The 25599-nt window shown below is 47.2% G+C and overlaps 3 protein-coding genes, 1 long non-coding RNA gene and 2 other non-coding genes across 21 annotated transcripts in view; 4 read left to right on the top strand and 2 right to left on the bottom strand.

The window, feature by feature from the left end:
• TRIM66 (tripartite motif containing 66) overlaps window positions 1-2978 on the bottom strand; it is a 55041-nt gene extending 52063 nt beyond the window's left edge. For 2 of the 8 annotated variants that reach the window (XM_032489070.1, XM_032489068.1), the window contains exon 1: window positions 536-2978. The gene's annotated coding sequence lies outside the window, so the exon portion shown is untranslated. The remainder of the gene's footprint in view (window positions 1-535) is intronic. The other 6 variants (XM_032489064.1, XM_032489066.1, XM_032489065.1 and 3 more) reach the window with 6 other exon arrangements.
• A 127-nt stretch (window positions 2979-3105) lies between these two features.
• RPL27A (ribosomal protein L27a) lies at window positions 3106-6120 on the top strand. The gene is made up of 5 exons (XM_006180849.3): window positions 3106-3198; window positions 3591-3654; window positions 4058-4133; window positions 4810-4984; window positions 5946-6120. The coding sequence occupies exons 1-5, from the start codon at window positions 3196-3198 to the stop codon at window positions 6072-6074; spliced, it is 447 nt and encodes a 148-aa protein (XP_006180911.2). The 5' UTR covers window positions 3106-3195; the 3' UTR covers window positions 6075-6120.
• LOC116666694 lies at window positions 4299-4428 on the top strand. Its single transcript, XR_004323598.1, has one exon. It is a non-coding gene; the product is annotated as a small nucleolar RNA SNORA3/SNORA45 family (small nucleolar RNA).
• On the top strand, window positions 5709-5837 carry LOC116666775. The gene has a single exon (XR_004323669.1). It is a non-coding gene; the product is annotated as a small nucleolar RNA SNORA3/SNORA45 family (small nucleolar RNA).
• Window positions 6121-7661: 1541 nt separating the features above from the next.
• Window positions 7662-19923, top strand: LOC116666450. The gene is made up of 3 exons (XR_004323314.1): window positions 7662-8813; window positions 18598-18649; window positions 19225-19923. It is a non-coding gene; the product is annotated as an uncharacterized LOC116666450 (long non-coding RNA).
• DENND2B (DENN domain containing 2B) overlaps window positions 14132-25599 on the bottom strand; it is a 143329-nt gene continuing 131861 nt past the window's right edge. For all 9 annotated transcript variants that reach the window (XM_032489073.1, XM_032489072.1, XM_032489074.1 and 6 more), the window contains 7 exons: window positions 23662-23810; window positions 19918-20095; window positions 19571-19612; window positions 18480-18591; window positions 17508-17747; window positions 16542-16628; window positions 14132-16010 (listed from right to left, as the gene is read on the bottom strand). In XM_032489073.1, coding sequence (XP_032344964.1) covers window positions 15976-16010; window positions 16542-16628; window positions 17508-17747; window positions 18480-18591; window positions 19571-19612; window positions 19918-20095; window positions 23662-23810 — 843 coding nt within the window. In that variant the 3' untranslated portion in view covers window positions 14132-15975. The remainder of the gene's footprint in view (window positions 16011-16541; window positions 16629-17507; window positions 17748-18479; window positions 18592-19570; window positions 19613-19917; window positions 20096-23661; window positions 23811-25599) is intronic.

The raw sequence follows: 25599 nt of genomic DNA, 5'->3' as shown, positions 1-25599 counted from the left end.
GGAAGAAGCCTCTTGGGTCATGTTTAGGATCATGCCCTGTGTGCCTAGTGGGGAGGGACAGGTGGCCTAATGTCTCATATCTGGCTGCTACTCAACTTTATAGACATATAATTCAACTCTCCCAGGGCTGGCCGACCTAGGGACACTGACCCACAGTGACAAACCCCACAGGAGCCTTATGTTAAAGCTACATGATTGCCTTGGGAAGGAGAGGAAGCCGGCTAGAAAACCAGAGCCAGACAATCGTCCAGGGCACTCCCCCTAACTGGTGATCAAACCACCAACGAGAAAAATGTTAGGTGAGCACAGAACCCAACGCAGAGTGCTGGTCCGCTCAGGGGGCCTTCCATTCAGCTGGATGGCCTGAGGGATGGGATGTAGAGCCGCTATAACCAAGGAACCTGATAAAACTATCTAGAAGCAGTGTCCCATCACCCAGACCTCCACACCCTGCACAGTCTTGGTCCTTGCTCTAGTCCCTATTTACCAGACACCTGATGGTGACCTTTCATTCCCACAACTCTGCCCAGGTTACCTCCATTCACAGTCCATCTTCTCAAGGGTAGTTTCCAGGCAACTCAGCTCATCACTTGTGCACTTACTGGCCAGTTTTGATGTCCAGTGGATGATGATCTCTTCCAAGGCCTTGCCCCCCACACTCAAGGCCCCTCTTTCTGCTGGTAACAGACAGTCTGTGATTAAGGACTGAAGGAGTGATAAAGACCATAATGCTGTGAGGTCAGAGAGGGAGTGGTCACTGAGGTAAAAGCAGGAGATCTAGAGAGAAAAGACTAAAGGCGAGGCCCAGGCTCTGTCTCTTAGCAGCTCCGTAGTCTCTGGCAAGTCAGTCAGCCTTCTGTGCCTCAATTCTTTCCTTCATAAAATGGGGCTGGTAGTGTTGATCTCTTAGGCAGATGCATTTTGTAAACTGCAAGGTGTATTTGGCTATTATCACTGTAGACTGGAATGTTCTGGGAAAAAGCAGAATGTAAGGGAGGCCTTAAGGGTTGAGGATGATTCAGGACTTCTGGTCAGGAAGATGAGTACTGCAGGTATGAGGAATGGGACTAGCACAGGCAAAAAGGTAGAAGGGATGTGCCAAGTGTGGCTGTAGTAGAAAGCTTAAAGCTGAGATTAGTTTGGAAAGGCAAGTGGGCTGCATTCTGTTAATAATAGGGAGCAACTGAACTTTTTGATCAAGTAAGTAAAAGGATGAAAGACATGTTTTGTGAGGATTAACCTGGCAGAAGTGTGAAGGATGGGGGTTTTGGAGGAGGGTTAGAATGCAGACAGGGTGAGCAGAGGACGGTGCTGAACTCCAGATAAGAGATATGATGAGGGCCTTAATGAAGGCAGTGGCAAGAGGACTAAAAAGGAGGAAGCAGATTTAGGAGATAGGGATAGAAACAAGGATATGGTGACAGTGTATTAAGAGCAAAAGAATGCTTAGGGACAATTTCCAAGTTTCCCTGACATGACTATGTAGGTGGACAAGAGTACTCACCAAAATAGAGAATAAAGACGGCACTAATGAGCTGGGAAGATCGAAGTCTTTGGATATGTCTATCCAGTTTGTCTTAGAATGTCCAAGGGATGCTAACCGGAAATTAAGTAAATATGAGTGTGGAGCTCAGAAACAGAGATGTGGATTGAAGCCACCCAAGATGAGTTCACCCAAGAAGACTGTGTACTATGAAGAGTCAAGAGGGGCAAGGACAGACAGCTGAAGAACACCAACATTTATACAGTGGACAAAGTCAGAAGAACCTGAAAGGAAGACCGGGAAGTAGCCAGAAAGATAAGAGAAAGGCAAGAGATTCTCTAGAAGAAGTCAAATGAGTCAAGTACAACAGAAAATAAGTGGTATGAGGAAAAGGAAGAGCCCACCCAATTTCTTGTTTGATTAATTGATGACTTTGGTAAAAGCAATTTCATTGAAATAATGGAGCTGAGAGCTAGATTGCAGTGGATGAAACAATGGGAAGCAAGCAAACGGACAGGATTTGTAGACTATGCTTTTGGGGAGCTTGGCTGAAAAGGAAAGAGCAAGGGTAGTAAACAGAGACAAGGACAATTTAGGATATTTTAGCTGAAGGGAACAAGGCACAGACAACAAACACACACTGAATGATTGACGGGATGTGATCTTGAACACTGGTTAAGGCTTAAGACAGCAAGGATGCCTCTTCCACTTTAGAAAGGGAGGTGAGGGTGATGCACTCATTAACTTAGCGATCATTTGTTGAATATGTACTACATGCCAGGAACTGGCAGTGCGCGGATAAAAGAACCCTCCAGCCTTTAAGGAATCTGGTATAGGAAAGACAAAAGCAGATCAACAATCATATAACAGCTATGTACTAGATTTTGAGGTGGCACAGTGGGTGAAAGTGGGTGAAACTTTGAGTAAGTCAGAGAAGTTTTACAAGACGAGACGTTTGCATTTAGTCCAGGTTGAGCACGAATTCTCTGGCCCAGGAGAAGGGGGTCAAGGGCGTGCCAAGTTAAGTTCCAGTGAAAATTAACATGTGGAGAGTAGCACATTTACGGGGTCTGGAGAATAAAGGACCTTAAAGCAAACAGGCGTTGAGGTCCCTGAACTGAGGTTGTTCAAACACGATGTCCAGAACGATGGCAGTGTCAGCGAGCAGTTCCCGGAGGGTGGTAGAGAGCTCTAGGAAGGACTTTAAAGGGAGCAGTGCAGTCACTGAGGGTCAAAAAGTGCTTCGCGGTTCTTCACTGCGGCCAGGGGACAAGCAAGCCACCGGTGCCGCCCCGACCGAGCCGACCACCAAGAACAGACACGCGGGGGGCTGTTCAGGGCTGCCGCGGCTGGTGGTGAGCTAGGCCATGGCGCCCGGGAGAGGGCCCGGCCTAACTGAGCCGCAGCGTCATGCACCACAGCGCCCCAAGCCCCGCCTTCCGGGACAGCGCTCCGCCTGAGCCCAAGCAGACGCCAGACTGCACGAAAAAGGACTCTAGCAGCTACAGCCCCCGGAACAGCTCTGTGACGGCGACATCAAGCCGCAGGAAGAGGAAGTGGCGAGGCTCCCAGCATCGCGAGAGCCGCGACCCCAAAGAAGCCCCGCCCGAAGCCCGGCCTCCGCGGCAGGAAGTGAGGCGTTGGCTCCGCCCCCGTCCTCGATAGCTCGCGAGACTTTGCCTAGGCTTTCCTCTTTCTTTTCGGCCGTCGACATGGTAGGTGATTCTTCTCGTGTGTCTATTTCGTTGCTGGCGCAGGCCGCAACCGTTCTCACCCTGACCCCAGTCAGCTACTGCCGATCTTGGCCCGGTCTTCCGGGCTGCCCATGGCCAGCTTCAGGGCGGGGTGGCCGGCGTGTGCCCGGGGCGGGGCAGGGAGCCTGTAGCCGCGTGTTCGTCCCGCAGTTCGGATTCTTCAGACGCGCAGGCAAGGGCGCCTCCCTGATGAGGCCTCGCGGCCCCGGGCCAGGCCGTAACCTCAACTTTGCTGGAGGTGCCACGGAACAGATCCTTGACCCCCAGGCGCACAGCCCCTTCCAGACTGGCAAGCTTCGCCCCCTGCTCCAGCTCCCTTGGGCCTTATAATTAGGTACCTTTTTCTCATACAGCCATCCAGACTAAGGAAGACCCGGAAACTTAGGGGCCACGTGAGCCACGGCCACGGCCGCATCGGTAAGTGCTGCCTTCCCATCCTGGTCGGCCTTGGGCTATCCCTGCCGGGTGCTACTTAGTCGGGAAGGAGGTAGCTTAGAGAAGTGGGTTGGTGAGAGTTCTGTGTCATCGAGTCGGATTGAATGTGATCATTAGCTGTGGTTAATGCTCTTGTGTCAGAATTTCACGTAAGTTGGGGGAATGAAACTTGAGCGGGGCCCAGTATTGAAATGGTTGAAGGCATAAAATGAAGTACTGTGTTAGTGTTGTGTTTAACCTAGAGTCTTGAACAGCACTGTTGGAAGACGTAGACTGGTAACAGCAGTAAGCAAAGGCACAGAATTATGGTGAAATACTTTTGCCAGAAGTAATATTGAGGGGCTGCAGAAGGCTATCTTAGCCATGTAGCTTTGTGTTACTGCAGGCAAACACCGGAAGCATCCGGGAGGCCGGGGTAATGCTGGTGGCATGCATCACCACAGGATCAACTTCGACAAATAGTGAGTGGTTTTGGGCTGCTTTTACTGACACTGACCCCTTTGGATTTAGGGACAGAGAGTGGCTAAGAACATCTTCAATGGGGAGCAAGCCTCTTACCAACCCAAAACCTTACCTGAACTGGCTTTTATCAAGTTAATATTTGATGTCAACTGAGAGAACTTGTCATCGAGGCTAGAGTCACGCTTGGGTATCAGCTATTGCCTTAGTGTGCTAGAGTCCTCGAAGAGTAACTGCTAACCTTATTCACTGGCTGTGGCCTTCATGGCATGGTCAGTCACCAGGTTAGTGACATGCATCAGATTGACTAACACAACTGATAGGTTCACTTATGTCCACAAATTAGGGAGATGATATTTTAACTACCTGTTTAGGGAGAGCTCTGTTACAGGAGTATATGGAAACTAAGTGACCTGAATTCTAGTCTTGGTACTGCCTCTTGACTTTCTCAGTGGTTTATTCTGTTTCCATGAAATAAAGCTAATCTTTTCCTCCTGATAGTCTTTGGTTGTGTCTTAAAGATTTGTTTTATTTAACAAACTAATGGCGTACCTGATGTGTCACTCTCCTGCGCCAGTGAACAGCTTATACTGTAATGGGGGAGGTGGACTATAAAGATGATAAACATAGCTTTTGAGCTGGAGTGAGGTAATGAAAATGATTGCTTTCTCTTCCCAGTCACCCAGGATACTTTGGGAAAGTTGGTATGAGGCATTACCACTTAAAGAGGAACCAAAGCTTCTGCCCAACTGTCAACCTTGATAAATTATGGACCTTGGTCAGTGAGCAGACACGGGTAAATGCTGCCAAGAACAAGACTGGAGCTGCTCCTATCATTGATGTGGTGCGATCGGTGAGTGAATTGAACATTGTTTGCCTATAAATGGGCCCCTGCCTCTCAAAACTCTGGGTAATCTAGCCTACTCGATCTCCCACCTGAAGTCTATGCCCAGCTACCTACTAGATAATTCCACCTTTTGGTAGAATTTCCACAGGTGATTCACTGACCATAATTGAACTCTTGTTCAATTGTGATTCAGGCAGAACGTCTGAAGAGTGATCCTTCCACTCATTCATTTACTTCATTTTCACTGGAATGTTCTTCCAGACAGTTGTCTTACTCCTACCATCAGTGTCCTGATTTGTATAGGTTACTCACCTGAACTGTTGTCAGTAACTTAGGCCAGCTGGTTCTTGTCTGTTTTATGCAGGACTACATGAAGCACAGTTCTTGACCCTTCATGTTTCTTACAGAATAAAATCCTAATATGTTCAATTCTTATTTAAGGCCCTATATTATCTGAAGAGATTCCCACCCCCCTACTCCAAAATAAGCTTTTTTGTATATCGTTAAGAGTTCTAATCGTTGTGTCAGCCTTACCACCCATGAGTAAGTAGGAAGGTAGTCAATGCTGAGGAGACTTTCCAGTAAAGTTTTAGAATCCCCCTTCTCAGCTTAGTTAACATTCTTTGAGCAGTTCTGATGGTCAGGACTTCTTGGAACATTGCTGGAAATGTGATTTTCCTTTTCTGCTTATCAGGTGGTGAATGAATAAGAGAAAGGGGTTTGAACTTTACCCGAGACTAGAGTCACATCCTGACAGCTTTTGTCCTGGTGTGCTAGAGTCCTCGGAGAGAATCTGCTGGTCTTGATTCACTGGCGAGGGCAGTAAGTGCCCCCGTGAGTGCCCAGATCAGAAACATGCTCTCCCTGGCTCCTAGATGGAGTGGGTTGGCAGGCATCTTTCTTCATACCCATCGTAGAGTTGGTGACAGCCAAGGTGCATTATAAACCCTTTTCTCTGTTCTTCTAGGGCTACTACAAAGTTCTGGGGAAGGGAAAGCTTCCTAAGCAGCCTGTCATCGTGAAAGCCAAATTCTTCAGCAGAAGAGCTGAGGAGAAGATTAAGGGTGTGGGTGGTGCCTGTGTCCTGGTAGCTTGAAGCCACATGGTGGAGGATTCATTAAATGTTATCAAGTGCTTTTCTCTTCTGGTCTGAATGTAGGTTCTTTGGTACCTATTCCTCCCTACCTATACATCAGAAACCTACCTACCAGGTTCTAGGAGTAAGGGTATGAGGACCTGGGCACCTCTGCCACCCTCAGAAAGTATGTAAGAGATAGCACCAACACTTACAGGCCTTGGCTGGTTACCTAATTTGAGCCTTTTCACATACAAAGTGAAAATGATATTTGTTGATAATGTGTATACCTTAACAGTTGAAAGGCCTATTGGCTTTGTATGCTCTGCATTTACAAAGAGTAGGAGAAAGTGTCCTTAACTATTCCATGGGGCTCAAAGGAGAGGAACTCAGTTTTGAGGAGGCATGAGCTTTACAAGATTTTAATGGGTCACAGTTGGAAAGAGGGAGTGGTGATGTGATAGAAGTTTCCTTTGGAACTTAATTCCTCAATCTAGGGTTCTTCCACCTGGCTTCCTCATCTGAGACCAAAACCATTGGTCAATCAGAATGTTGCAATGGGCCCAGCATCGTGAGGGCTTTTACACATCAGAGTGGTTTGGATTCTAGAAAGTAGTTGTCAGGACTTACGTGTCTGGGCATAGGAGTCTTAATGTTAAAAAAAAAAATCATGAAATGCTAATAATTTTGCTTTATTAGTCTGAAATTTATCTAGAGGAATTTGAGAAATGCAGAAACCAGAATCAGGTTTTCTAGGGTTTTGTATCCTGCAAACCTGTGAAGACAACCAGGGCTTATGTGCAGATAGCACCCACTTAGATATCTTAAATTATAATTCACTATTGTTTTATGGTTCTTCCCAAGATTTTGAGTTTTTTGACCCAAAATAAAACTTGCAGTCTAGAACCCTGGCCAAAGAAATAGTTAAAATGGCGCTTAGGTCTAATGAAACTACTACCAGGTTTAGTTGTTTCCATGGAGGGTTTCCGTATTGCTCAGTGGGATCATAAGTAGGGTTAGGAACCATGACTCTGGGACTAACGTGTCATGACAGCCTTTGGAAGATATTGGGGATGATCAAACATAGGAAGCACTGGGAAAAAACATAATTGACAATACTGGAGAGTTAAAAGGTGTCAGGAAGGCACTCAGTTGGATAATTGAATTATTTACCTCTTCCACATTGGTGCTGATGGAGAAAGGTAAAAATGGGTATCCTTTTGATGTCTTTTGGAGGACTTATGTGGAAGTTGAGACTGGATTTCCAACAGGTGGTCAGTAGTTGATAGTTAAAAGACGGTTTAATGTTTGATACCTACTAGACTGAAAGTGTAGACATACAAAAATACTGTGTCTTAAGATTCAGACCACATTTGAAATTTAGATCCAAACCTAACAGCTGTGTGACAGGCTTAGTCCAATTTTCTTATTTTTAAATTTAGGTAAAGGTACCTACTTGAGGGTTGTGTGGATCAAGTGAAATGGAAAGCATTTACTAAATTTTTGTTTGGCTCTTAGTAACTGGCATGTGGGTGAACTATTACAGGAGCAGGCAAGTTAATTAACCTTGGTGTGCTTCAGTTAGTGGGAAAATGGTCTAAGCAGGAGGAAGAGCAAACATGTTTAAGAAACCCAATTTGGAAAGATTAGGCAAATTGGGAGGTATTAGGTGGGAGATGAACCTGGAGAGAACAGGTACTCAGACCAGGTTGTAGCTGAAGCACAGTGCTACAGAGGGAGGCTGGAGGCAGGACTTTGAGGGTGTAAGAGAAGTAAGATTGAGAAAACAAAGGCAACAGGACTTGGTGACTGAATTCGAGGTGGGACTGGCAGCAAAATAGGGTTTAGAGGAGGATAGTTGGCCAGTAGGAGATAGTTGGTGGTCTTCAATTATTTGTTCGCTACCTTTAAAATAATTGTGGGAAATGTTAGGTTAGCGGTTAAATTTTCTATAAGCTTGAATTACTAAGGGTATTTCTAACCTAATGTATCTGTGCTTTAAATACATGTTCATTGAAACATTGGAGCTTCAGCAATAACTTCCAATTTATGGGCAATGTCCGCCACATAACTTGCAAATTATGTCACTGGCACCGAAACCAGCTAAATAGGATTTAAATTTTAAATTCAAATAAGTGGACTTCTATTCGATGGCTAACTAGCCCAGGAGCAGCCAGACCCCCGGGAGGAAAACCAGCCAAAGGCTAGCAACGCTAGCGGAAGCGGTGCAGGGCGCGTCTACGCTAGGGGGCGGGAGGCTACGAGATCAAGCTCCCATAGCCGCTCTCTTCCCCGCCCCTGAGAGCCACTTCCGGGGGTGTGAGATTCTGCTTCCGTCGTTTCTGACCTTCCTCACCCCATCGCACGGTCGGCGCCGGATCCATTTCCGGCAGAGGGCGGAGTCGGCCCGTGTCGCTCAGCGGAGAAATTTTCCCGGATGAGGCGGGATGTTTAACCCAGCCCTGATCCGGTCCCAGTGCGGCGTGGGTAAGCACTCCGAGCGGTGGTTCCGGCCTCGCTGTACTTAAAGTCCTGCTTCGGCCGCGCGGAAGAACGTGAGACGCCGTCTTACTGTGCACTTTAAAGATGGGAATTTCCAGACCGCTCAGAATTAACTTCGTTTCCGTTGTCTCAAAGATAATGAGTGCCAGCTGTGTTCGAGGTACTTTGGGCTAAAAACAAAAATGCTTGTACGCGCATGGGAAAGTTGTGGAAGAAAACCCAAGGAACGGATTTCCGTGCAGCGTTGGTGGTATACTGGTGAGCATAGCTGCCTTCCAAAGAGCGGGTTTCCTCATGAGTTTTGGGAGTTGAGGGAGATGGGTGCTTTGGTACAGTCTGAGCTTGCTTAACCAAATGCATATTACTTTCATACTAAAACGCAATATAAATGGGCGAAGATAACTAAAAATAGTTGTTGGTAGCTTGTCAGTGCTGAACAGTAATATTTTCTCTTATTCTAGAGCTTTCATGACCTTTTAAATTACACCCACCCCCAACCTCAAAGGCAAATAAATGTGAGATATTTTGGAATGCTTACTACCACATTGTGTGGCTCAAGAAAGTAATTTTGTATGTCGCCCCTAGTAAGTAGCATACTAAGAATATAGGTTAAAGTGTTATCTTTAATTTCTGACTCCATTTTGCCTCCCAATTTTTACTTTACTTTTGTTTCCACTTTAAAGTTGGGTTTTTAAAAATACCCTATTTTTGTATCCTTATAAATCAGTCATTTGGGATACAAGGAGGGTTATAAGTCTATTTGTGAAATAAAGGGTATTATTTTTAAACAAAATTTAAACTGAGCTATGATTATAATTAGAGTAATCTTCTTGGAGCCCTAATTCCGCAGACCATCCAATGTGAACCATAGCTGGAATAATATGCTTTCCAAGGTCACTCCAAAATACTGCCTTTAAAAAATCCAGACTTCTCATTTCAACACTGTAGTTTACCAGAGCATGGTTACTGAGAAGAGTATTTAGAAAGAGGTAATAATGGCACAGCCTGCCCTGCTCTAAAAGTTACCAGAATGATTAGAGCAGAAAACTCAGAGCTTTTCTTAAGTCCAGAATGGAGGAGGGCTGACACCATAGGCACTGGGACGTCTGGTAGAGAAGATAGCATTGTCTTGCTCTGAGCAACTGCCCTGGGTTGTCAGAAAGGCATTAAGGACACTTGTTTTCAATAGTGGCAGTACCATCCTCTAGGGGAGCATTTTTTTGTCTCTCACAATCCTGGAAGGGAAGCAATCTGGGATGCTAGATGTCCTGCAATGTATGGGTTGACTCTAAAGTACAAAGAAAAAAGTAGCTTAGAACAGCCCTAACTTCTTTTTACACACAAAATCAAAAAGGGTTTGTTTGTGTTTTTTTTGCAGTTTTCACATACTTCTGTTTTCCAGGATTGCAATCATTGGGTTCTTATATTTTTTTAATTGAAGTATAGTCAGTTACAGTGTCAATTTCTGATGTACAGCACAATGTCCCAGTCATGAATATACATACATATATTCATTTTCGTATTTTTTCATTATAGGTTCTTAGAAGATATTGAATATAGTTCCCTGTGCTAAACAGAAGAAATTTATTAATTTTTAAAACGTATTTTTATATATAGTGGCTAACGTTTGCAAATCTCAAAACTCCCAAATTTATCCCGTCCCAACCTCTTTCCCAAGGTAACCATAATGTTTACTATGTGTGCAAGTCTGTTTCTGTTTTGTAGAGGAGTTCATTAGTGTCCTCTTTTTTATTGTTTTAGATACCACATATGAGTGATATATGGTATTTTTCTTTCTCTTTTTGGCTTACTTCACTTAGAATGATGATCTCTAGGTCCATCCATGTTGCTGCAAATGGCATTTTATTTTTTATGGTTGAGTAGTATTCCATTATGTGTGTGTGTATATATATTCCAGTATATACACAGTTGTATATATATACAACTTCTTGATCCAGTCATCTGTCGATGGACATTTAGGTTGCTTCCATGTCTTGGCTATTGTATACAGTGTTGCTACGAACATTGAGGTGCATGTATCTTTTCAAATTAGAGTTCCCTCCAGATATATGCCTAGGGGTGAGATTGCTGGATCATATGGTAAGTCTATTTTTATTTTTTTGAGGAATTTCCAGTTTTCTATAATGGCTGCACCAAACTACATTCCCACCAGCAGTATAGGGGGGTTCCCTTTTCTCCACACCCTCTCCAGCATTTATTGTTTGTGGACTTTTGAGTGATGGCCATTCTGACTGGTGTAAGGTGAAAACTCACTGTAGTTTTGACTTGCATTTCTCTGATAATTAGTGATAGTAAGCATTTTTTTCATGTGCCTATTGGCCATTTTTATGTCTTCATTGGAGAATTTCTTGTGTACGTCTTCTGCCCATTTTTGGATTGGATTGTTTGTTTTTTTATTAAGTTGTATGAGCTGTTTACATATTCTGGAAATTAAGCCTTTATCAGCTGCAGCATTTGTAAATATTTTCTCCCATTCCATAGGTTGTCATTTTGTTTTACTTATGGTTTCCTTTGCTATGCAAAAGCTTGTAAGTTTAATTGGGTCCCGTTTGTTTTTTGCTTTTATTTCTGTTGCCTGGGTAGACTGCCCTAGGAGAACATTGCTAAGATTTATGTTAGATAATGTTTTGCCTGTGTTTTCTTCTAGGAGGTTTATTGTGTCTTGTCTTATATTTATAAAAGTCTTTAAGCCATTTTGAGTTTATTTTTATGTATGGTGTGATGGAGTGTTCTAACTTCATTGATGTACATGCTGCTATCCAGTTTTCCCAACACCACTTGCTGAAGAGACTGTCTTTTCTCTATTGTATAGTCTTGCCTTCTTTGTCAAAGATTAATTGATTGTAGGTCTGTGCATCTATTTCTGGGCTCTCTATTCTGTTCCACTGATTCATATGTCTGTTTTTATGCCGATACCATGGTGTTTTGATTATTGTAGCTCTGTAGTATTGTCTGAAGTCTGGGAGGGTTATTCCTCCAGCTTCATTCTTTTTCTTCAAAATTGCTTTGGCAATTCTGGGTCTTTTGTGATTCCATATAAATTTTAGGATTATTTGTTCTAGTTCTATAAAATATGTCCTGGGCAATTTGATAGGGATTGTATTAAATCTGTAGATTGCCTTGGGTGGTATGGCTATTTTAACAACATTGAGTCTTCCAATCCAAGAGAATGGGATATCTTTCCATTTCTTTAACTCGTCTTTAATTTCCTTAATGTTTTGTAATTCTCCTTGTGTAAGTCTTTCCCCTCCTTGGTCAGATTTATTCCTAAGAATTGTTTTAGATGTGATTTGTAAAGGGTTGTTTCTTTACTTTCTTTTCCTGCTATTTCATTGTTAGTGTAAAGAAATGCAACTGATTTCTGTATGTTAATGTTGTATCCTGCTACCTTGCCAAATTCTTTTATCAGCTCTAGTTTTGTGTGGGGGTTTTAGGGTTTTCTATATATAGTATCATGTCATCTGCATATAGTGACAATTTCTCTCTTCTCTTCCAATTTGGATCAATTTTATTTCTTTTTCTTGCCTGATTGCTGTGGCTAGGACTTCCAAGACTGTTGAATAGAAACAGTGAGAGTGGACATCCTTGTCTTTTTCCAGGTTTTCATGGGAAGGCTTTCAGTTTTTCATCATTGAGTATTATGCTGGCTGTGGGTTTGTCATAAATAGCTTTTACTATCTTGAGATATGTTACCTTTATACCCACTTTGGTAAGAGTTTTTATCATAAATCGGTGTTGAATTTTATCAAATGCCTTTTCTGCATTCACTGAGATGATCATGTGATTTTTGTCCTTTATTCTGTTCATATGGTATCACACTGATATACATAAGTTGACCCATCCTTGTGTCCCTGGGATGAATCCAACTTGATCATGGTATATGATCTTTTTTATGTGCTGTGGATTCTGTTTGCTAATATTTTGTTGAGGATTTTTGCATCTGTGTTTATCAATCATATGGGCCTGTAATTTTCTTTTCTGGTAGTGTCTTTGTCTGGTTTTGGTATCAGGGTGATAGCGGCTTCATAGAATGAGTTTGGGAGTACTTCCTTCCTTTTCAATCCTTTGGAAGAGTTTAGAAGGACTGGTATGAGTTCTTTGTATGTTTGGTAGAATTCCCCAGTGAAGCCATCTGGTCGTGGACTTTTGTTTGTAGGGAGGTTTTTTTTTTTTTTTTTATTGCTGATTCTGTTTTGTTTCTAGTGATTGGTATGTGTCAAGTGGTCTATTTCTTTTTGATTCAGTCTTGGTGGACTGTATGTTTCTAGAAACTTGTCCATTTCTTCTAGGTCGTCCTGTTTGTTTCCATATAGTTGTTCCTAGTATTCTGGGGATTTTTTTGTATTTCTTTGGTATTGCTCAGGCAGCCAGTCCCAGCCCACCCTTTGTGCTGGTTTCTCTTGGTTCTGTCAGCCAAGGGGCTGCTGTACACGTCTGAGCCTCGGAGGCTCTCCCTTCATCCCCACTGACCTCTCTGTTGGAGAGGAGGCATCCCAGTGCAAAAGTGCTATTCTCCTTTGCTGCTCCCTCCCTGTGGGACAGGTCCCACGCTAATTCCCTTTTTCTTTTCGTTTTTCTCCTACCAGATTGTGAGGAATTTTGTCTTTTGAAGTAGGTGATGTTCTGTCAAAGTTCAGCAAGTGTTCTGAGTGAACGGGTGGGTCTGTGGATGTCTCTCTTGGTGTGATCATGGGAGAGGATGAGCTAAGAGCCTCTATCTAGCCCGCCATCTTGGCACCCTCTCCCAACTATTGTTTAAATGAGAGGAAGTTCAAAATGTGTTTTGTTCAGAATATTGCCCCAAATTGTTCATTTCAGAAAACTTACCAATGGTTAACACATACGTAGTAGAATCTGAGTTGCTAATTCATCACACTTTCTCTGCATGTGTAGCTATTGCATTCAAGGTAATTGTGTATAGATGTAAACACCCGACTTCATTTTATCTTCTAATACAGTTGTGCCCAAGCATTTACATACTTAAATACATGTTATTTTATGACAAAATACTTTCTTTTTATTTCTCCCCATTTATACTATAGTTAAGACGTGTTTAGGTAGGTTATATTATCCATGAATTTCATTCAGGATAGTAAAGGGCAGAGTTTACAGTATTTGCTATAGAAAAAGTGCTGGATCTGCTAGGGTTGAGAACCATCAGTTAAAGGTTCAGAGATCACATGAAAGCAGAACTTGGAACTCCACCCATGTTAGGATGCCTGAACACTTTTTTTTCAACCCCAAACCACGTCCCCCAGACACACCCTCTTTTGCCTTCCAAGTGAGACAGCAAACACTGTATGGGCCCTTGCAGCCATTCTGAGCCATTCTGTGCCAATATCCGTTTTCTAGATTGGGATGAGAGCTGTGGTTATAGGAAGAGGATGAAATCCCTAGGGTTAAAATGTACTGTATTTTAAAGATACATAAAAGTTAGATTCTACAAAAAAATAGTTTACACACACACACATATGTGTGTGTATATCATGTTCTGATCACATGTCTGAAGATTCATTTTTTTAAAAAGGAAGAGAAAAGGAGGAAGAATTAGCACCTTTTGGAATCTGTCTTATTATTTTATTAAGGAATCCACTTCTATGACTGTCACGATGCCCAGGCTGAGTTAATAGTCACGAGTTCTGGAGGTAACTACACCCCAGTTTGGACTTTCTGGTTATAACCACTGTCTTCTACCTCAGTTGAAAACCCAGACTCATGAGGCGTCAATCCATGCCCTCCTATTCCCAGAAGATGCCAAAGCCAACAATGTAAGAGGCTTTTTCAGGGAAGAAGATTACTTTTGTCCTCTTAAAAGACAAACCTACTTTGCTTTATGAAGCATACGGCAACCCAAACCACAGGTTGGGATCTGTGCAGGCCTCAGTGGAGATGGGGAAAAGGAGAAAGGGGGACTCAAAAAAGAAGGGATCATCTCCCACTTAACAAGTAGGCTAGGGTGGAAGGATAGGAAAACTTTATGGTTCAAATCCTGCCAGACCCAAAGCCAATACCAGTGAAGAGAGTTCCGGCTTCACCCTGGGAATTTTCAAGATCTCTGCTCTGCAAAGGCCTTGGGTGGGTGGAAAGCCTGAGCCACCCATGTTCCCCACCCTGCTTCTCTCCTTGCTTTTCTAAGGAGTACAGCAGAATTTTCTGTATGCACACCTAGGGTTCCAATGGAAAAAAACTACTCACAGTTGACATGGAAGGGCCATAGGCAATGCGCCAGGGCTATGAGCAAGCCCTGATCTGGCTTTAGCGAGGCTTCACTCCACCCATTGTCAGGATACCCAGTGGTGTCTTACTTCATACTGAATAGGAAAATGTTAAGATTCACCTAATAGTTGGGCCAAGGGGCAATGAACATTCTTTCCATCACTGGAAACACCTACACAGAATCTAAACAGCTGGCAACTGGAGAGGGAAGCTGAGCTAGAACAATGATTAGATATCTTCTAAGACCAGTCATACAGTTCAGGCCAGAGAACTGAATTTCAGGGAAGGTCAGTGACCCACACTGAAGCTAAACTCTTAATTAAGTACTCAGTTCCCTGCATGAAGGTGTTCCATTCCTGATTGGCCTGTCTCAGCCCACCCGCCCTGGAGAAAGAACTCTAGATAATGAAGCCAAGAAACACATAGGGCTCTAGGCCCAAACAACTATACTGTTTATTGAGAACACCCGTAGATGGTGGAAAGGAGGGATGCCCTGTACCGCATCGTGGCTGCCACTGACTGGAAGCCGGGCCTGGAGAACACTGCAGAGCTGGGGTGGGCTTCCCATGACTCACTGACCTTTACAAAGGTGAGAGGAACAAGAGAAGGCCAGGCTCAAGAGCCTGGCACTGTGCTGCAAGTGGGGACTGATTGGCCTTTGCCTTTCAAAACCAGGGTTAGGGGAGGGGGACTACTAGAAAAAAATAGAACCTCTAAGATTAAAAAAAAAATAGTCCTGTACATACCAAGACAGCATCTGCTCTCCAGGGCCCAAGACTGGCAGCAGGGGCCTTAGGCAGGCAGGCCGGCCAGGAACCCCCAGGGGAAGATCAGTGGTTCGGCTGAGACAGTCAGCTGCACATAATTGGCCAGTCACCAGCACCCAGCAAAACTTCATCCATGCTCGGGCAGGGCAGGAAAGCACCCAGCCCCTTGGGAATATACAAATATTTACCAGGTTCTCTTTGCTCGTTACAAAAACAGATAAGAAAAGCTTACAGCAGATTATTTACAAACAGTATCCTGGGATATTGTGAAGGCAGAGGTGGGCTGGCTTGGAGGGTGGGGTCTGTGGGGGCAGAGCAGCCACAGCAGCCCAGAATGTCCAAGGCTGGGCCCCCTCCCCAGGCTCCAGGCCTCAGGCCCTGCAAAGGCACTGGACTCTTGTTACTGGGAAAGGGGCTTAATTCTTCTTATGGAGGAACTTCATTTTGTTGCCTGTGGGCCAGAGAGGGCAAGAGTGAGAATGTTTCAGTCATCTCTTCCAACAGCCCTGTCTCTTAGTGGGAGAGAAGGTTTAGGAAGACTGGATACAGCCAGACCCAGGATAGTGAAAACACTCTAGAGCTTTAATTAGGGCACTGGTATTAATCATGTGTGGCTTTGGGCAAGACATTTAACTTCTTTGGTCTCAACTTTCCTTCAAAGTGAGACATGCTATGGTTCTAAGATTTAGCTGGCTGAGCTCTTTGAAGGGAATGGAAGTTTTTCAGATAAGGGCACTCAGATGCTGCTACCCCTTATAGCCTAGAGGAAAGCTCACTGGTCTGAATGGCCCTCATACTCACTCAGGAAGAAATGCACCCAAAAAAGTTCTGACTTATGTAAGGGTCTATGAGACCTCTTCCTGTTCTGTCTACAACCAATATAAATACCCACTGGCATTGGTTTAGAGTAGTTTTGGATACAAATCCCCCAGCTTCTCCTTTCTTGCTGAACACCTGTCTCATCAGTGACAAGGCTACTTACCCAAACCGCGGAGAAACTTATTCATTCCACTCTGCTCAGTGTCTGGAAGTTCCTCTAAGTACTGCTCCACTCTCTGCTCAAAGAGGCCTGGGGAAAAGGGGGAACAGGAACAGGGAAGAGAACAGTCACTGGAGGAAGGGAAGGGGAGGTGGCCTGGAGCAGGGGGTGGACAAGGGGCACGGATCCCAAAAAGGGAGAAACCATAGATCTGCAATTATAACTTATAGGAGCATCTTATCAGAATTCAGACTGGCTCATCAAAAGTATCCTTAATGACATCTCACTGGTGTCCACTGCTGACAACAAGTGGCCCTCAATACCTTGCCTCCCAGTGCACATTCCTGAGCTGCATTATAGTGAGGATGCCATTCCTCCTATCAGAGCTGCCCCGAAGTGGACACCTTCTCTAGTTCCTTTTAGACCACTCTACCATGTTGTTTCAAAAGGTTTGTTACACTAAATGGACAGTATTAGTGGACAGAAGAAATAATAACCCCGAGGTTAGACAGAAGGGTGCTGATGAGATGGAAAAGACTTAAACTGAGCAAAGCTGATGAAATAACAGATAAGATGACCTGCTCTGAATGCAGACTGCCACCAACCTAAGACAGAGCTAGGGCTTTCTCTCAGCCCCTAGGTTCTCAGAACTCCCTAAATTGTGCAGTCTAGTCTTTTTCTCTGAATAAAGGCATGCGAAGAGGGGGTAGGTGGAGGTAAGCCCCCACTCTCTTGCCACATGGCTCCAGCCTGTGCCCAGCCTTGTGAAGGTACTTTACTGGGGCAGGACACACTGGCCTTGGTGGTCTCTATCAGAAGAAAAGGGATATTAGGAGGTCTGTCCTGGTTGATACCCAAAAGCTTCCTGATGGATACTCGGTGCCTGGCTTCTCTGCCGGTAGCAGAAAAGTTAGAGGAAGACACCTTCTAGCCCTCCAGAGCCCCCACCCCAGGCTCTTCCGGCCTTACCCTTTGCCCGACACTTTCTTAGCTCCCTGTCTTGGATGAAGCCAGCAAACATCTGAGACTCCATAAAAACTTCAAGAAAACGGCGGATGCTTTTTGAGGCCACAGACTTGCGGAAAGCCTCTCGCTGAAAGGCTCTCTCCCCCTTTTCACTCTGGGTCAGGAAGAGAGAGTAGTGCCCAACAGTCTCCACAAAGAACCGGATAAACACCTCTGACACCAGCCCATTGAGGGTATTACATTCTGGAAAAGAAAAGAAAATCTCTGAGGTTCAGGTCAAGAGCCTGCAATCCCAACCTCCAGCTGGTGGTGTTTCCCTCTCCCCAACAAAACTCCAGCCAGAACCACTTATCTGTTCTTGAACCTTTCACTCTTGTACTCCTGGGCTTGTCGCTAGCCCACGAGCCAGGAGGGAAACTGCTCTGAACATGGACGCTGGCAAATACTTGCTAGATGAGTGAGAATGGAGATCAGAGACCAGAGCACCGCCTTCCCCACCCCCCTCACCTTGGGTGGTTTTCCTGGTTTCCCAGGAAGGGGAAGTTCCCTCCATCTCCTGCAGTGGCTCAAGGCAAGGCTGGGGAGGGAGGAATAACTAGTGTCCTGTCAGCAAGAAGAGTCTTTATGGTTGCCAATTTTCTGTGGGTTTTTATCCCCAAACCTCCTGAGGTAGAGAAGTGTCAGAGGCAAGAGTGTAGCTTTGCAGTCTGGGCCACCATAGAGCAGCCCCAGTGTTGTTTAAGTTTCTGAACTCCCTCTGATAAAATACCACAACACTTCTCTCCCTTCGGACCCAGTCAAGCTGTAACTCTCTGGACCCCACTGGTAGCTGGGCTAGAGAATTCTAGGCTAAAGTGAGACCAAGGTCCTATACCTGGAGTTTCATCAGTCAGAAGGGTCTGGTGCATGGAGACAGGGTCCAGGCTGTCTGAAGCCTGACCCAGAGCAGAGGGAGCCTGGGACCAGGTCACTCACCATCGTCGGAATCGCTGTCAGAGTCCTGGGAGATCAGCTCGCTCTTCCTCTCTAGAGCCTGCTCCAGAGCCGCCTGTAGCTTCCTAGGTAACAGCGTGTCCTCATCATCCATCTGCAGAGAGAAGACGCAGTGACACTGACTGAGCACCGCACTTTGTTCCAGCCCTGTTGTAAGAGCTTAAATAATAATTTCATTTCATTCTCCCAATAACCTTGATACTGTATTATCAACCTCATTTTAAGATGAGGAGCTGAGGCAGAGAGAGAGAGTTTAAAGAAACTTGTCCAAGGTCACAGAGATAAAAAGTGGTGGAGTGGGTGGCATTCACTGCCCAGAGCCAATAGGGATTCCCACTCCAGCACCAGGATGCAGTCTCCCCAGTTTCTCCATCCTCAGCTCCTGGTGGGAAGCACAGCTGGCTGGGGACATGGAGACTGTGGCCCAGCCTGTGTCTCAGGTACGAGGTTAGGCTATTTCTGTTTGTATTCTGGTTGAGTGTCTGTACCTTGACACTCTGTACCCAGGGGTCATAGCTCTATCAGTGGTGTGTAACAGACTACATTCCCAGAGGGTATAGCATTGGGTTGTGTTCCTTTATAGAGAACCAGGAGGGTTTCCATCACTAACAGGCTTTTTGAAGTTGACAATGATCGCAGACTTTTACATTCCATAGGGTTCTGTGCATCATGTGTAATCCTCCTGCAACATTTCAAGGCAGGTGTTATCACCGTGCTTGTTTTACAGATGAGAACTCTGGCTCAGAGAAGTTCAGAGGCCTATCCAAGATCATGTATCTCAAAGGTGGCAGAGGGCAGAGGTCAAGTCTTCTGACTTCCAGGCCATGTTCCTCCCACTCCCACACTGCCTTCCAGAAGCTGATGATGCCAGCCAGAACGGCAGATCCTGCTAAGGTGTCAGGACTTTTCAGAGCAGCTTCTCCCCACCACTGTCTATGCTGTAAATGTGGAACTCAGAGAGCTCAACAATCGGGCTGTGAAGGTGGAGCAGTGTGTGTGACGGTGTCGGTTGCTCTGCATCAAACAAGCACCCACCCTAGGGCAGGCCGTGTTCTGCAGTGTCCCGCTCTTACCTGTCGGATGAATCGGTCAGACCCCAGATTCACCATCAGTGCCTGAGAAAAAGAGCCATGGGGGGCAGTGATTCAGCGTATGAATCCTTGCAGTGCCCTCCCCAGACCTCCAGGCCTCCTGGATTCCCAGGGTCAGATAACAGTTCCTAACTCCAGCCAGGGACAGACCTCCCAAGGAGAAAGGAAAAGAGCTGGGTACAGAGGCGCAGAGGCCACAAATGAGAAGACCCCAGAAGACTTTCTCCTCTCTCCTTTCCCCCTCCCACCCTTCCCTCCCGGGGGTTTCTGTTCCTTCTGCCTCTTCCTTTCTCCACCCTTCCCCCCAGCTGGTTCCCCAGGTGGCCCACCTCCTCCACAGGCAGCTCCTTCAGTTTGGGGAGGGAGCTGGAGAGCAAGCCAACCAGGAAAGGGGTGGGACAGCAGACGATGTCGATCATGGAGGCCGGGAGGACAGGAATGAAGGTGTGCTGCCAGGAGAAGGGGTAGAGCAAGGCCACCACCGCATGGGAGCAGCTGGATAGGGTACTGGTAGACAGACAGACAAAGCACTGAGCCCAGGCCAGGCACCTTCAGGGAAGGGGAGTTAGAGCCTGCTGGGACAGGCTCAGGACATCCTTTCATGTTAAAATACCCCCCTCCCAGTGCAACAAAATTGCTAAGGGGGCTCGGGCCTGGGTCTGACCCTGCCGATTGGTGAAGCTCCCACATTCCCACTGCTCATGGTCTCAAGGACAGTGGTGCTACCCTCTTCGGTAACTCTCTAGAACCAGCCATGAGGGTACATAGTAACACTTGAACACACACACCTACTCACCCACCAAATACACAAGTGGGCCTGACCTCGTGTGGGAGTATCAGCTCAGGCCAGGGAGTAAAAGGCAAGCTGAGCAAGGGTTGATCACAGATTCATAGTGTGTAAGAGCTGGAAGCTCCTACAGGAGTCACCTTATCAATTCCACATTTTACATCTGGGGCTGCTGATAACCAGGCTCAGGCTGGTCATAAGTGGCAGACTTGGGACACAGTTTTCCTGTCTCCCAGCCCAGTGTTACTTCTCCCGCTCTGCCCTCAGTCCATTCCTTCCTCTCCTGACTGGAAAAAGTGGTTTACTGAGGACCACTGACTGAGGTGAGGCTGGCACCATTCTTATCCAGTGCCGTCTTTCCTCAGGATCCAAAAAACAGCCACAGGTTTCAGTGGGATCATCCCTCCCTTGGCCTAGAGGGGGCTCCCGGCCTCCAGCACTACAGGGCTCGCTGTCCAAGCAGAATGAAGCGAGCCCGGAAGGAAAGCTCCAGGGTACTAGCTAAACGGCACAGGAGTGAGTGCTGAGGGCCAGTACGGGACACCAGTCAACACGGGGGGCACACCAGGCCTGAACCATCTGTCAGGAGCCGGGTCAGAAGCACTCCCCTAGGGACCGTGTTAGAGAAGAGGAAACGGGCCCAGAGTCATGGTGCCAAGTCCATGACAGAAATAAACCCTCTTTTCCAGAAGGATCTCTGGATGTTCACAAGTGTTTGGACAGCCAGTGCCTTGCTTGGCTGACCTCCCACCCTATGGATAACTAAAACACTGCTGAGCCTTGAGGCAGAGACAGGTATCCTGGCCCTGCCAGCCCTTCCCCTGGGGACAGCAGCTCCCCACACCTCAGGGACAGCCATCTGAAAAAGATCTGGAAAAGGGCTGTCTCAGGGTCAAAGGAAACACTGATCTCCTCAATGCCCTCCAAGGGACCTGAGGCTTGGAGGCAGATGCCTCATACAACCCTAGGGCTGATCACTGCAGAGCCAGTGTGTGCACACATGCACCCCTCCCACTTACACAGACATCAAAACTAGGCTAGAGGGACAAAGGACTTGTGGAAAACCTAAAACATGAGCAACAGAACATGGCCGGCTGGACTTACTGAGCCCTGATCCCAGCCCAGGTCTGTGTGCCCTCACTGTGCCGCTGCTCTGCCCCTCCAGTCAGAGGCGGACCTCAAGCAGGGAGGACATCATTTCTAAGACCCAAGATTGGCAGGACCTGAATGCCGGCCAGGCCAGAACAGGGCCCTGGGGTGTCTTCTCCCAGAACGGTCCTGGAATGTGTTCAGAGGCAGTGGCTGCCACAGGAAACAATCTCTGTGTTCACAGCCCTGCTGGAGCCAGGCTGAGGGTGGGGTGGCAAAGAGGAGGCTCTGCCCGGGTGAGGGAGTAGAACCTTCAGGAAAAGAAAGCTCAGGGTCCGTGCTCTGCCAGGGGCATCAAGGTGTGACCAGTCCAGAGCCTCACAGCCGGGGCTTGGCTGGTGGACAGTGAATACGGACGGCAGAAAGGCGCAGACGGCCCCAAGGGGCTGCTGTACCTGGCTAGTTGCAGCTGCTCGCTGGGTCCCTTCACGAGGCTTGCAGGCCCAGGACATATAGAAACACTGAGGGTGTAAAGGGAAGTGAGGGGCAATCTTCATTTCTAAACCTGGCTCTCTCTGGAAAAGTCAGAAGCTCTGGTTTTTCCTCCTTCTCCTGGGCTGAGAGTGGGCCTGAGTTTCTGCCCCAACGCCCTAGGACATTTGGGCATCCATTTCTCCTGTTCCCTCATGACCCCCTCATACATGCAGAATGACCCCAGGGACCCTGGCTTACTGGGGAACAAACCAGGAAGAGGATTTTTCTTTTCTGCCCCTCATGCCAGCATCTGGCATATGGTATGGCACATAGCAGACAGTTTAATAAATGTCTCAGCGACTAAATTAATTCCACCACTCTAAAGAAACCACTGTCCCCTGTGGTAGGTTCTTTGACACAAAATATACAATGTATTGCCTAGATCTCTTCTCCCTGCCTGTCCCACCCCCTAGATATATACTCTTTCCTATGGTCTGAATGTCTGTCCCCCCAAATTCTTTGTTGAAATACTAGCCCCCCAAATATGGTATTAGGAGGTGGGGCCTTTGGGAGGTGCTTAGGTCATGAAAGTGGAGCCGTCATGAATGGGATCAGTAAAAAGATCATAAAAGAGACCCCCCAGAGATCCCACACCCCTCTTCCACCATGCGAAGATACAATGAGAAGGCAACAGCTATGAACTTGGAAAAGGGCCCTGACGAGAATGTGACCATGCCGGCACCTTGATCTTGGACTTTCAGCCTCCACAGCTGTGAGAAATAAATTTCTGTTGTTTATAAGCCATCCAGTCTGTGTTACTTTGTTATACAGCTCGAATGGACTAAGACACTCTTTTTTTTAAAAGCCTGGCTGCCTAGAAGAGCTTGGCTTCTTCCACAACCCCTCATGTATGTCCAGTGACATTTCTGTCACCTCTCCCTTGGCCACAACCAGATCTTGGCATCTGGAACTCGTCTGCCTCTAAATGCCAACACTTCAAACCAAGACTTCTGATCTATCCAGCTCTTTTCTTATTTCTCCTAAACCAGCTCCCCTGCCTCACTGGCACCTCCAGTCCCTGGACTTCTTTTCCCCTTTCCTAATTTGGCCAGCCTTCCTACAACCACTCTCCTCCCCAGCGCTCTCAATTCCCTGAACTCGTCCTCCGCACATCCCCAAGTGCCTGGCCCTGGGTGACTCCAGTCATTTGCATTCTCCAGGTGAGACCCTCACTGGCCTCACTGGATGGCTCAGCACTCCTTGTACTATCCCTAGTCAGTGCCCTTGCCCCTTCCTCACAGTGGCTCTTCCTAGAGTCCATCACTCTTAAAACTCAGCATCCCACAAAGATGGCCTTGCCTCCCCTTCCAGAGGGAATGTGGCCCTCAGCTAGAAAGTTCCCTTACTTTCTTACCTTTCTCCATACAAATACACCTGTACCTAGACCGTCTTGGCTGTTGGCAAAAGAAATGTATGTCTTCTTCCTTCCAGCTAAGTCCTCCACTGGCTTCACAGTCCTGCCATCTTGGGTGTTCCCAAGCCCCACTCCCTCAGTCATCCTCTGCCCGGGTTTGCTAACCTTTCCTCTCCATTTGCTCTCAATCTCACCACACACAGACACTAAAGTGACAGCAGCCAGCATGTACTAGGGCTCCTAAGTACATGTTGGATTAACTAGTAGATGTGCCTTCCCCCCTTCTTCACTTTGCCTGCTGGGCTCTACCTGAGCTTATCTGCCACAAAAATGACCCGACGCTCCAGCAGCAGTGAGGCAAAGATCCGGATGAGCTGGCGCACACTGAGGCAGGTAAAAAGGCACTCAAAATCCACGTGCTCCAGCCGGGAATCCATGGGCCGCCGCAGCTCTAACACCTGCAGGAGAGTGGTGGGGAAAGTGGGTCAAGGCAGACCAGCTGGGAGCCACTACTGGGTCCCCCACAAAGCGCCCCAATGCTGGTTTCCATTCCCGTCCTCTCTTTTGCAAGGTCTCTAATCTTCCCCACTAGGCAGTAAGACCCAGTCTCCTCCTCCCCTCAGACCACAGCTCTGTTCTTGTAGTACTCAGTCACCCTGCCTGTGGGCAAGAGGGCGATCTGTGAACATGGGAGAGGTTCCAGAAAGAGGGAGCTGAGAAGCCATTCGCCAGGCTCTCGGGAAAGCGAGCGGGAAAGCTGACTGCTCTTACAGGTAAGGAGAGTGAGGGAGCCACACAGCTTTATCTGCACGGTCCTCCCTGCCCTCTTGCCCATCTTCCTAAGGAAAGGTCTTGACCCCACCGCCGCTGACCACCCCACAACTGACCGCTGCCCTCAAGGCTAGATGAAGAGCGACATCTCCACACCAAGGACTCTGCTCACCCATCTGGAAAGACAATGCTAGGTCCTTGTTGCCATGCCTCCTCCCTTTCATGCTAGGGTTTCCTTCCAGAGGTTCTATCCTGGCTTCTAGCCTCTATCTCTAGCGTGTCTAACCCCTGTGCCAGGGACAAGGGAAACACAAGGAGAGGGATGGCTATTCCACAACCTTGCAGGAAGCACGCCTTCCTTTATCAGGGCCAAATCTAGCAATCTTCCCTCCAAAGAGGTTGCAAGGCACAGCCAGTCACTTCCCCAGGGGTAGTCATGAGGGTGGACGGTGGCCACTGACCCTGGGAGTAGGAGCAGGAGGAACTGCTGACGCTCAGGCCAGGCCAAAGCAGCAGTCACTGGGGCCTGCCTAGCCTCCCACTGGCTCCTCAGCGTATGTGGATAGCACGGATGCACAGGATAAACCTAAGTCCCTCTTTAGCCCTGGGGTGTCAGAGCTCTCAAGGGGCTTTTACCCCAGCTCATCTCATCCGTTCCTCAGAGTCTACACAAGTGACGGTCTAGCTTCTAGCTCAGAAGTTGTCCCTCTGGGCCCCCAGGAAGAGGCAAATGGACACAAGTCACCCTAAGGATCTCTCTTTTATGGACACCTGTTTACACCCTGTCTCTCCCCTCAGAGGGTGAAGTCCCAGAAGGCCCACTGATCAGCACAATGCTGGGTACACCCACAATGCTCAGCGCCTGCGGGCTGAAGGAATCCCACACAATTACGCCAGAGGCCTCCGCACCCCTCCTGTCCTTGCCCCACCCCAGAAAAGCTGCAGTGAAGCCCTCCCAGTCCTCCCTCCTGAGAGCCTGCATGCAGCCCAACAGACTGCTCTGCAGCACACGGCGCCCCACTCCTACCACCCCGGGGGTTCGGGCTCCTCCAGGGAGTGAGAGTTCACACAGGCAGCTCGCAGAACCTGGGCCTCTTGACTCACCCCGCCCTCAAGGAGATCATAGTCCAGTGGAGCTGAATGAGCCTCATCACAGCCCACGAGCCTGGTGTCAGGACCGGGGAAAGGTATAATTAACACCTGCACGGGGTGCTGAGAGGGCTTGAGGAAGGGCACCCATCTCGTCTGGGGTAGGGCAGAGGTACGGGTCAGAGCAGCAGCTCAGAGCACAAGATGCTGGATCTGGTTGTCCAAGGAGAGAAGAAGGGAAGTGTCTTCAAGGCAAAAGGAAGCAGGGTTTAGGGACAGCAAGCAATTCAAGTCAGTGTGGAGAGGAGGCAGGTGAGTGGGCTGGGGCCACGTCCTGAGGACTCCCAGTCACGCTGCTGGGCTCTCAGGGCAGGGTCAGTGGCCCTG

Source organism: Camelus ferus, chromosome 10 (genome assembly GCF_009834535.1).
Source record: "Camelus ferus isolate YT-003-E chromosome 10, BCGSAC_Cfer_1.0, whole genome shotgun sequence".
NCBI lineage: Eukaryota > Metazoa > Chordata > Mammalia > Artiodactyla > Camelidae > Camelus > Camelus ferus.
The sequence above is the reverse complement of the archived record's forward strand: the minus strand, read 5'-3'. Positions and strand labels throughout refer to the sequence as shown.